Source organism: Syngnathus floridae, chromosome 10, assembly GCF_059516105.1.
Source record: "Syngnathus floridae isolate MCC-2025c chromosome 10, RoL_Sflo_1.0, whole genome shotgun sequence".
Taxonomy (NCBI): Eukaryota; Metazoa; Chordata; class Actinopteri; order Syngnathiformes; family Syngnathidae; genus Syngnathus; species Syngnathus floridae.
In genome coordinates this window covers 9,119,351-9,131,714 of record NC_142422.1, presented here as the reverse complement: position 1 = coordinate 9,131,714, position 12,364 = coordinate 9,119,351, and the positions used below count along the sequence as shown (strand labels likewise).

Below are 12,364 nucleotides of genomic sequence, written 5' to 3'. Positions count from 1 at the left end.
ACTAACTTGATAATTTCCATTTTTTAATTTTAAATCCAAAAAAATCATGTTATTGCTTTTATGAACAATCAATTGAGAGGGCCATAATTACCTTGGCCATATTTAAATATCATTCAACTAAAACGCTAATGCAAGTGCATTGGTGAAGGCATCATGCACTATTTTAACATGAGCATATTCCTTGGGTTTATGGCTAATGTACTGCATGTAACATGCTACAGATTTTTAAAATATATTAATTAAATCAATTTATTAAGTTACAATTCGTTTTTAGTAGATCGATGGATATCAATAGATATGCAAGTAACATTGTGCTGTTTGTTGTCAGGCTGTATGTGTAACTGACGGTGAGAGGATCTTGGGCCTGGGAGACCTTGGATGCAATGGGATGGGAATTCCAGTGGGCAAGCTGGCTCTGTACACAGCATGTGGAGGTGTCCCACCACAGCAGTGCCTGCCTGTCCTGCTTGATGTGGGCACAGACAATGAGGTAAGAGCAGAAGACCTGGGCAAATATGTACCTCCCTTACCTACATCATAATAGAAAGCCCAATTCCAAGTTGTGTAAAACGTAAATAAAACTGACTTACAAGTTATTTTCCACCTCCTGTATGTTCAATAGAATACACTACCGAGGCAATATATTTATTGATGATTTACTGATTAACATTGATGTTCTTTTGCAAATATTCTCTTGTGTTGAATTTGATGCCTGCAACATGTTCCAGAAAAGCTGGGACCGAACAGTTGAGGAATACTCAAAAAGCATTTTTCAATGTGCAATTGCAAGGAATTTATAATCAAACTATTCAGAGAATCTAGACAAATCATCCCATAAGCAGCAAGGCAAAAAAAGAAAAAAACACATTGAATGCCCATGACCTAATCCCTCAGTCAGCACTGCATTTAAACGATATTGCAATCATGGGCTCAGGAAGACTATGAGAAAACCATTCTCGGTTAACATATGGTTCATTGCTATGTCTACAGAGTCATATTAAAACTCTACCATGCAAAGCAAAAGCCATATGTCAAGAACACCCAGAAACGCCGCCGGCTTCTCTCGGCCCAGGCTCATCTGAGATGTTCTGATGCAAAGTGAAAAAGTGTGCTGTATTATGATGAGTCCACATTTCAAACAGTTTTTGAAAATCATGGATGTCGTGTCTTCCGGGCCAGAGGAGAAGGATCATCCGGATTGTTATAAGCGGCAAAGTTCAAAAGCCAGCAGTGATGGTACGGCGGTGAGTTTTGTGCTCATGGCATGGTAACTTTAATTAATGCTGAAAGGTACATGCAGGTTTCGGAGAAACATATGTTGCCATCCAAGCAATGTCTTTTTCCGGGACATCCCTGCTTATTTTTTTAGTAAGACAATTCCAAACCACATCCTGCATGTGTTGTAACAACATGGCTTCATATTAAAAGAGTGCTGGTACTAGACTGGCCTGCCAGCAGTCCAGACCTGACTCCCATTTAAAATATGACAACACAGAGACCCCGGACTGTTAACACACAAGTTGTACATCAAGCAAGAATGCGTACGAATTCCATACAACACGGTCCTATTTTTTTTTGGAACATGTTGTAGGCATCCAATTCAAAATGATGACATAAAATATGTTGTCTTTTTAGTGTATTCATTTAAATATAAGTTCAAAGATTTCCAAATCATTGTATTATGTTTTTAGTCAGTTTTACAGAACATCCCAACTTCATTGGAATTTGGGTAATTCAAGGGTTATAAACAGCCAAGTCCCCGTGTTAAAATAGCATCAGCAATTCTGTTAAGTCATGGAAACCACACAATCGTCACTGAATTTTAAAATACAAATTCCTAAAAATGTTTTGCCTTATTTTCCAACGGCTGTCTCATCTACTATATTTAGGAGCTTCAATCTGCTGAAAGTACTTTTCATCGTAGAGGACATAGTTATAATTAAACTGCAGCTAAATTACTTTTAAAATCAAGCAATCAGTAAGTAACTTTTTCAAGGTAACTGTGGCAATACTGCTACATAGGGCTCGAGGTAGGTAGTTACGGTAATCGTGGTGTATTGGTCCAACAAACAGAACGGTAATCATGGTGTATTGGTCCAACAAACAGAAAGAGATCCATTAATTGATTCTCATTGCATGCTTTCATTTCATTACTAATTCGCAAGTGCGCTCATGTGTTCAAGTTTTACGATGATGGTTATGTTTTTTTGGGCATCATTCATCTCCACTGAGCGAGTCTCATAGGGATTACTGTGGCCCCGTCTACAAAGCCTCTTTCCTTTACATTCATTGGAAGGAGACAGGATCATATATACACTAAGTCAAAAGAAAAGGGATAAACCTCTAGGAAAGAAATACAACATACTGTAACTCAGACAGAGAGCTCATTCATACACTATACTTAAATTAGAATACTTGACCATTTTTACTGCACCGCAAAAGCTACGTAATAATTTGCGGCAGAGTTTGCCATTTGGTATATTCAAAGTGCTTACAGAAGCATGAGGGGGATACATGTTTCAAATCACCTTGACAGCACGCTAAGTGATTTTGTTAAGCAGAAGCAATGAAAAAACATTTAAATAGTAAACAGCTTTAATCACATTTACTATTTTCTACCTTTTATTAATAATGCCAAGCTAATCAAGTGATGAGCTGATTAGTATGTGTACAAGCATGAAGAAGACTATGATAATATAATGTTCAAAAATAAATTGGATAACCTTCAAAAGAATTCAAGTTCTAGCTTATACCATAAGTCAGCTCAATGTATAACTAGCGTGAGAAGTGGCTTACTCCACTTTACCCAGGCACGCCTTGTCTCATCCAAATAAAGTGGGCAAAACCCCTTTCAAGACTTTGCATGAACACTGATGGTTGCCAGCTGGGAAAGCTCGTCGCTCCTGTGCCCTGTGCAAGTACCAGCCAGCCAGCAAACAGAGCACCCACCAACAGTCCCTTATGCAAACTGTGGGTGGGCTAGTGCATGTGTCTGTAGCTTTGACGAGGCTAAGAATAGTCCGCGTGCATGTCTATATTTACACATCTCGCTGTATACTGTATTCATATCATGTCAACCAAAAGGCGTGTCGACCTTAGGAAAGGTTCCGTGCCTGACACAAATGAACTGGGCTTGTCAGATGCTGTCATGTATTTTGCCAAGACAAACCTCAGATGACTCAGCAGCTGCAGTTTCGCTCCAATCCCCCAAATTTCTAATGTGGTTCATGAAATTATATTTCCAGTATGTAAAAGAATGAAGATTCAATTAATGTTTGCAATACAAATGTTGGTTGCAACAACTACAAGTGGAAACTATGCCATTTCCAGAACTGAACTGAGATTTAAACCTGGAACCTAAACACTCGACTGTGATGTAGATCTACTGTTCCACCATTCTGGCTTTATGGAGATTTTTCTACAAAACATTATCCTCCATACAAATAAGCAATTCTAAAAACACATAGCCATTTGTTTTTGTGCTGAGATATGCACACTATGATTACATCAGACCAGAACGGGCTGAAAATATGTCTGGAAAAGGATAAACTATCAAGTATATTCACATTTAGTTGCTACTCTTGCAACTTTTTCAGAACTTCTTAAGAGATTAGAGTGCAGTCTGCCCGGCTGTGGTTGAATTTTCCATTTTTACGTTATTCTTAAGAGTTGACAGCCCAAATGAGATGTAATTGGCTAAATGGACTAGCTATATGTGTCTATAGAGGGGCAGACATCCTGCTGAGACTGCTTTCATTTAGGCCCTGACAGTTTTTAGGCTGCAAGCTAGTAGGAGATCAACACAATGTTTAAAATGACTGCTATTATGGGATTATATCCGTCATTGAGTGGGTATCTCTCTCTCTCTCTCTCTCTCTCTCTCTCTCTCTCTCTCTCTCTCTCTCTCTTAAAAAAGTTTTCCTTGCACTGTTGCTAGTGAATACATTTGTTGCAAACTATGCAAGCTTTCCTCATGACTTTTCTCATTGCATGCAATTGCATCACTTTTGAAATGACCACCAAAGTTGCGCTGGTATTAGTCCACTCAGACATCAAATGATCACGTTTTGCCTGTTTAGGTTACAATTTACCTTGGCCAACTCCTGCCTATTACTGTCCAATAAGTGCCTGCCAGGAAATGACTTGTCAGCTTCATATAAATAATGTTTTGGGTTGATTCTTGACCTTGCAATGGAAAGGTGGCTGCTTCTCACTCCATGCTTTGCTTATTTTAGAGCCACTCTGTAATTATATCTTCAAAATGCCTGGGAAGTAAAGGATGCCTGCTCAAATGAGGCGTGAAAGCAGCTGCCAGAATTTTGAGATTAAAACTTCAAAAACTCCTCAGACATTTGTGCATAGTCAGTCTAAACAAAAATATATTGCTTTGAGAAACGTTAGGGTCGCAGTCTGGTGATATTTTGTCATTTATGAAGTAATAAATGTAGCATACAATACATCTACTTTTTTTTTTTCCAGGCACTTTTGCAGGATCCACTGTACATTGGGCTCAGGCACAGGAGGGTGCGAGGCCAAGCATATGATGACCTACTGGATGAATTTATGAAGGCTGTGTCAGACAGGTATGTTCACTTTGGCTCTCAAGTCATCATTTGCCCACTTCCCCTTGGCAGTCTCCCGATGTGACTTCAAGATCTGCAGCTCTCTTAAGCCATTTGGATGCATGCAGTGTGTGATGCAGACTCATTTGTCTGGAAAACAATTCACCAGTGAATGATTAGACTTTTATGAGTGGAATTTGAGGTTCCGTGCTATTCAAGACTGTGCGTAGTAACCGACTTTCCTCATTATGACCAGACCTTATTGAAAAATGATCAGTGAGCCACTCAAACCACCAGAGCTATACATTTCATTCACAGCCATTAAAAGTGCTGAATACATGTCCTTGATGACAGTTTTGTCTATATTTGAGTCATTAAACATATTGATATGCATATTGCAGGAGGCAACTACTGAAGCACCATCACGGCCACTTATTAACTTGAGCTAGGTTAGATTTTGTCAGAACTTAAAAAAGAACAGAAATAGCGTTGGTAAAAAGAAACCATGGCTCTAATAACTGGGTAGCTTCTCAACTACAGAGAACAGCAGTGCTTTTCCCCAAAAAGTAGGCAAATTGGTGGAAGAAAATGAATAATTACAAGCTCTGGGGTTGAGTGAATGATTATAGCTCTATGGGCTTGTAAGTAATACACATGTTTATTTTTCTGCCAAACACAACAAGCATGAACCCAATTACTCCCTTTAGCCAACTACATATATACACATTGGATGCATTGGACAACTTTCAGTTGAAATACAGTCATACACAACAACTACTTTGTATTTGATTGCTTGTTTACAGATTTGACCACAAACAAGTAAGAAGCAGTCACACGCACGCGCACCCACACACACAAATTATTATATTATATTGTTTGTTTGAATAGAAATAGGAATCTCTTTATCACATTTTCAACTAAATGACCAAGTGTAATATTGATGTACATACTACCATACATAAAATCGGCAGCATGGTGGAGCACTGGTTAAATTCGTCTGCCTCACAGTTCCTAGATCCGGGGTTTTATTCCGGATCTGACCTTTCTGTGTGGAGTTTGCATGTTCTCCCTGTGCCTGCGTAGGTTTTCTCTGGGTACTCCAGTTTCCTCCCACATTTGAAAAATATACACGGTAGGCCAATTGACTCCAAATAGTCGGTAGGTGTCATTGTGAGTGTGAATGATTGTTTGTCTGTGTGTTTGTCTATGAGACGCCAACATACACATATAAGATGAGACACCAATGTCTAGCAGAAAGGAACAACATAGACGGAAGAAAAGAGTTCTTTAATGACCACGGTACAGGGTTTTGACAAATAATAGGTTCTTAGAGCTATTGGTCTTGTGGGAGTTATAAGTGGGGGGGCGTATGTATCAACGGGCAGTATGTGCATGTGTGTCCACTTCAACAGCTGTGTTTGGACTCAGCATGTGACAACATCACTATCTGTCTCAGCCATGAATGCGCTTCAACTAAATATATTTTCTTAGTGGCAATCTCCTCCACATAGGGTTTGGGCCATTGCAGTACCATTGCAGACAAAAAAATAAAAGCTCATCGTTAGAGGGATCCTAATCACTGTTGAGGTGCCCTTGAGCAAGGCACCAATCCGATACCGCCCCAGCAATTGTAACAAGTGTTTGTGTGGCTCTTTCACTCAGACATCTCCTTGCATTGCTGCAGGTTACTAAAGATATAAACAGCAGTATGTAAATTAAATCCCTCCTTGATTGACAATCATAACTAATATCATTAAAAAATAATTACCAGAGGGTTTATACACTTAATATGGCACCTAACGGCAATATTATTACAGCACAAGATTTAACTTTTTTCAGATCTTTGAATGTCAGATTTTATATGTCAGTTTAATAGCAGTTCCGTGAGTGTGTCAATTTGTCAATGTCATATAAAAATATAAGAACAAAGCAGAAATTATCCAGTATGTCCTTATCCTTGATACTCAGTTATATTCTGCTCAGGTACTGTCACACTTAAAGGAGTTGTGGCTATACTGCATCACATCTTTAGGGAGGTTTTGTCTTTCCCACCAGGCTTGCTGACAGATGCTCACTCACTTGACAAAGACTTGAACACACAAAGCAACCTTGCTGCCAAATCATTTTGAGTCATAGAATATCTTTTTTCTTTCATAGCAGCCATAAACCCAGGCTGGACAGAGTCAAATTACAGTATAAGTGATGCTCACAAATGTTACACTCGTGTATATAGTAGTTTTTGCTGTTTTGTGCTGGAGTGGGAATTTACAGATGTTGTCTTTTTTACTTTATAAATCTGGCAAATAAAACCATGTAGCATGAGGGGAACGGACAAAAAAAATCACTTTATTCAGTTTATTCATGGAAAATAATATGGTGGTTTTGAGGGCAAAACAAAGCATCAAAATCTATCAATAAATGAATAAATAAACAATGACGTCAATCATCATAGTTGTTACTTATGGACTAATTTTGGCAATTTATAAAAACTCACTTTTTTCACTGATATTCTGAACATGTCATGCAAATTTTGTTTGTTTCAATTTGTTAGATTGGCTCATTATGGTCAATTGATCACACTAGAGGATATACAGCATGCAATTCGTACACAATCTGTGACACCAGACTGAGGGAGAAAAATAATGACGCATGACTACATTTACTTTATTCAATGGAAATCGACCATGGCATGACCTTAACTCAGTCCAGCTCCAGACCGCAATCCACCATTTGAAGATGATTAGTTTGATTGAAAGAAATCAGATGTTTCACAGTCGTTAAAATAAGACTTTGTGCATTGGGGTAAAATGAACAACACAGATGTCTTGCACACACACACACACACACACGCACGCACACACACACACACACACGCACACTCCCTCGATCGTCACTGTTTACTGGCTAAACACCAAAAAGATTCTAAACTGGGAAGATATTCCTCTTTTCCTTCAATGCCACAACCTCACTTAGTAGTTAGATGGTTAGAGGACGTCGGTCTACATTTTTATTTCACGTTTCCATGTCTATCATTCTGATATTTTTATTGAAGTGACTAAGTTTTCCTACCCTATCATTTATCCCTGAAAAAGATTATCCTAACATTTGACAAATTGCAGTATAATCTTTTGCCTTGACTGAATCAGGAGAAGAGTTGCAACATCCTCTTTCTCTGTCAGTGACCGTTTAGTCTTAGTTGCGCGTGAACTTTGGTGAACTTGCCAGTAGGAAGCTGCAGGAGCAAAAGGTCAGCAGCGCCCTGTAGTTGCTCTTCTCCATTTACTAAAGGGCCCAACACAATAAAAAGTTTATAGCACCCTTTCTGCCATTCTTCGTTGTCTCTTTGCAGTCGTGCTGCCACGCAGAGGTTTTAGAGCTGCTCTCTCCTTGATAGAAAACACATTTTCTCCACAACATGACTGCTGTGTTGGCAGCCGGGCTCAGTCCCAGAATTAGGCAGCAATTTCAGAAGGAGAAAAAGCAGCGGAACTTGAATTGGCCTTGAATTAAAAATGAAAAGGAAAACAGCATAGAAATGACAAAATAAAAAAGAAACCCTCATGCTGTTTTTGTGAAACAATTTTACCTCCTTGTTGGGCAGAGAGCATGACAGGTGTGCAGTGAACTTTGAGGGCAGTTTGCCACTGTTGGCATGACCTCTCTCAATTTCCTTCTCTTACTCACTCACTGTAACATAAGCTTTCGTGATTTTCTTCTGTTTTCAACCACCTTTTGTGCCCTTGCTTATATTTTTTTTACTTAATTTCTGGGGACTCTAAATGTTTTCCAAATTGTAGTTGTTTTCTACACATCTCCCTGTGAAGAGGTTCAGCTTCCCGAAACATCGTCTACCACAAAGATCAAATATTTGCAACTTTTTTGTTTAGAAGTAATAATAATTATTTTCACCTTGGTCAAAACTAGAGATGACACAATGCTACCTGGCCAACAATTTGCCTGTAAGATACTCTCAGGTGTCTAGTATATTTTCGTCTTATATCTTCAACACAGACAGGCTTCAATGTAAAAATGATCAAATAACTTACACAACAAATGTATTAAAAAAACACATTCAGAGAGCCACAAAAGCTTTACAAAAATTCCAGCTGCCCAACAATAATGTCATATAAAATACAAACAAAGGAAAATCCCAATATAAATCCCAAACAAAGGCTCATTCACTTGGTATGGACTTTACTGACTGGGTTTTTTTTTGTCCAATATCTATCACAAATGCAGACAGGCTTTGATGTAAAAAGGTCACTACCATCTATCATACAAAAAGAAAATGCTAGAACATCTTCCCAAGGACTAATCGCTGTCCAACAAAGTGCCTGGCATAAAATACCACAAGCACAAATGCAGCAATAATAGGGAGTGACTCACTCTGTCTGCATTTTACTGCCTATAATGTCTTTGTCAGATATCTTCATTATAGGCTTTGATCCACACACTGGATCTTTCTGTGAACTTCTAGCTACCCAGAAAGGTGTCTGACATAAAATACATGAAATTCAGCAGCCCACAAACACTGCCAAGGTATGCAGTAATACTGGAGAAATTGCAGCAATTCTTACAAAGAATGCTTTTCAACACAAAAATAATAAAAAATTATTACAAGGGGCATTAAATGCATAAATTAATCTTGAAGCAAGAGCTGCTTTAATGTGACATAAAACCTGTACAACTCAATATATATAAAAAAATATATATTTTGGGGAAGAGATCTGAAAATAAAGAACTAAGAAAGTCCCTGGGTCGTTTTTCTGCACTTTGTCAAATTTGTCTGCACTTTGTCAAATTTGTCCAAGAGCACCAGTTTGTATGTGTGAGAATTTTCAAAGAGTAATTGATTTACACAAGACCAACATTATCAGAAAGCTCCTTTTAAAGACGTTCTTAATTCCATCCATCCATCCATCCATCCATCCATCCATCCATCCATCCATCCATCCATCCATCCATCCATCCATCCATCCATCCATCCATCCATCCATCCATCCATCCATCCATCCATCCATCCATCCATCCATCCATCCATCCATCCATCCATCCATCCATCCATCCATCCATCCATCCATCCATCCATCCATCCATCCATCCATCCATCCATCCATCCATCCATCCATCCATCCATCCATCCATCCATCCATCCATCCATCCATCCATCCATCCATCCGACCAGCCATTATATGAACCACTCATCCTCATAAAATAAAAAAATATTGCAACCCACTGCTATGATTTTTTTTTTTAGTCACATAACACGGTCCAGCAAGGTGTGCATGCACATCTCTCCCACAAAGTTAGATGGGATAAGCACGACCCGTGAGACCCAGTCATCAGCAGAAAATAGTTGTAGAGAAGCGTTTGTTCTGTGTTGCTAATTGTTGGTGCAGCACTTGTTGCTAGGAGCGTTTGTAATTGCAATGGTCAGTCAGTCCATGTTTTGCATGGAAACCGGTGAGAAAGGTCATCACATGAACATCCAAATCATTGTTTCCTCTCCCTGAGTTCCACAGCCTTTTAATGTTGAAGTGTGAACAGGCAGCCTTTTATAAACATTCTGTAAATTCCTTAACAGAAAGACCATCTGGTGAAATGCATGGGAACTTGGCATTGCTCAAATAAAATATTGCTTCAAATTCTGATTTCATGGCTCATTACGCTGAGTTTATTTTTGTTATTACAAGCTATTCTTGACTCTGGCTTCTGTGTGGCTATATTGAACATTTGATTGGCTGCCTTAGGAGCAACCTGTTAACACTGCTGATTTACTGGGGACACTGGGCGGCCTTTGTGTGTTTTTTTTAAATTTATTTTTTGTCATTTTTATGTGTCTCATCATCAGGTGTCAGCTTGTAATGCAAAACAATGTCCAATGATTTTGTGATTTCATTCATTTTATTTAACTAAAGAATTGTGCTTCACTTGATGTCTTCATTTCAAATCTAAATATGATGTTTTACTTTAGCTCTTCATGTGCAGAAAGCAACACTTTTTGCACGTCAACGCCTGGCTTTAGCACTCAAAACTGTGGTGTAGATCGCCATCCTCAGGGCTGAATTGAAGCAGCAGTTGCAGCATGTGGCGCCCCCCAAAAGTGACGTCACCGTGACATTATAAGTCACTACAACAATGTTAAAAGTATCCCTCCGTTTTACAGATACGGAATGAACTGCCTGATTCAGTTTGAAGACTTTGCCAACGTTAACGCTTTCCGTCTGCTCAACAAGTACAGAAACATGTACTGTACATTCAACGATGACATCCAAGGTAGCTCGACGGACACAATTGCCTTTTTTTTTTTTTAAAAGATGAGTTCATTTCCAACTCGGTGTCTGTGTGAATGGTTGTCTGTGGCTGAGACTGAATTATGACCTGCAATCTAAGATGTAGTCTGCTTATTACCCAAAGTCAGCTGGGATCGGCCCTCAGCCTTGTCATGGCAGAGCTCAGGGAAAAAAAAGAGTCCTTTTCCATGTAACTGATGTTGCCCTGTGATTTCCCTTAGGGACCGCTGCAGTAGCTGTAGCTGGACTTTTGGCAGCGCTCCGCATCACCAGGAGCAAAATGAGTGACCATACTATAGTGTTCCAAGGTGCAGGAGAGGTGAGTTTGGCATGCATAGAGGAACTTCTTTTTCTCCTGTTTTAGCACCCATAAATGTCAGTTAAGGCTAAAACAAACAAAATAGAATAAAAAAAAAGACTTAAATTTTGCAAGCTATAAGTGTAAAAAAGGATGACATTTTATCTTGTAAAATTATTTTGTTAAAATCTCATTTGTTCTTGAAAAATGAGTTAAATAGTTTCTTTGTTCAACTGTCCAGACACAATATAAAACTTTACTGTAAACATCTTTTCTCCCTGTCATGTTTGTACCAGGCTGCAATGGGGATTGCTGAGCTGATTTCAATGGCCATGGTGAAAGAGGGCCTTGCGAAGGAAGACAGTTTAAGAAGGATTTGGATGGTTGATTCCAAGGGCCTCATTGTCAAGGTGTGTTTATTGCAATACTACCATCCTAGGTACCAAAATTCCTCAAACGTGCTTGTTAGCTGAATTGAACACTCATAATTGCTCATAGGTTGGGATATGAGTGTGAGTATTTATCTTCAATTGACGGGTGACTAGTCAAGAGGATGCCCAAAGTAAGCTGTGATAGGCTGTTCTCACCTGCTGCCATCATGTGGACAAGCAGTGACATTTTGTTTTCCATGACTTGCACTATGTCTTCCTTCCTTAAGTCAAATCACAAATATTTCTCAGGTGAATTTCAAAACCATTACTGAATGATTTTAAGCACCAAGACAACCATCAAGGTTAAATAGTTAAGTTATAAGATCCATTAATCACTTACCATATCCTGACTTGTTCTTCAACCTTTTCACCATTCCTAAGGGTCGAGATCACCTGACGCACGAGAAGGAGAGATTTGCTCATGAGCACCCACAGATGAAGACCCTGGAGGATGTGGTCCGTGAACTGAAACCCACAGCTCTAATTGGTAAATCACAACATGGGGTTCCTCGGTTTATGATATTTCTATGTAAATTATTACGCACTATTGTCTAACATAACCCACCTCTTGTTCCCGTCACTATCATGTTCTAATTGTAGAAACCTTTATGTAGCTTGTAAATATACATACAGCGGTGCTTCCCATTGTGTTTTGGCCCGCTAACACAATTGAATGAAAAATACTTCAAGAACATAAATATTAAAGAATCAAAAAAGGAACAGTCGTCACACCAGTGTGCTTTCTTGTCCTGGGAGAAAACACAATTGTACCTTGCTGCA

General features: G+C 39.0%; 1 protein-coding gene across 2 annotated transcripts in view; it reads left to right on the top strand.

The window, feature by feature from the left end:
- Positions 1-12,364, top strand: part of me1 (malic enzyme 1, NADP(+)-dependent, cytosolic) — a 45,560-nt gene that overhangs the window by 31,593 nt on the left and 1,603 nt on the right. For both annotated transcript variants that reach the window (XM_088387093.1, XM_088387095.1), the window contains exons 5-10: positions 329-490; positions 4,480-4,583; positions 10,729-10,838; positions 11,077-11,174; positions 11,450-11,563; positions 11,966-12,071. In XM_088387093.1, coding sequence (XP_088243219.1) covers positions 329-490; positions 4,480-4,583; positions 10,729-10,838; positions 11,077-11,174; positions 11,450-11,563; positions 11,966-12,071 — 694 coding nt within the window. The remainder of the gene's footprint in view (positions 1-328; positions 491-4,479; positions 4,584-10,728; positions 10,839-11,076; positions 11,175-11,449; positions 11,564-11,965; positions 12,072-12,364) is intronic.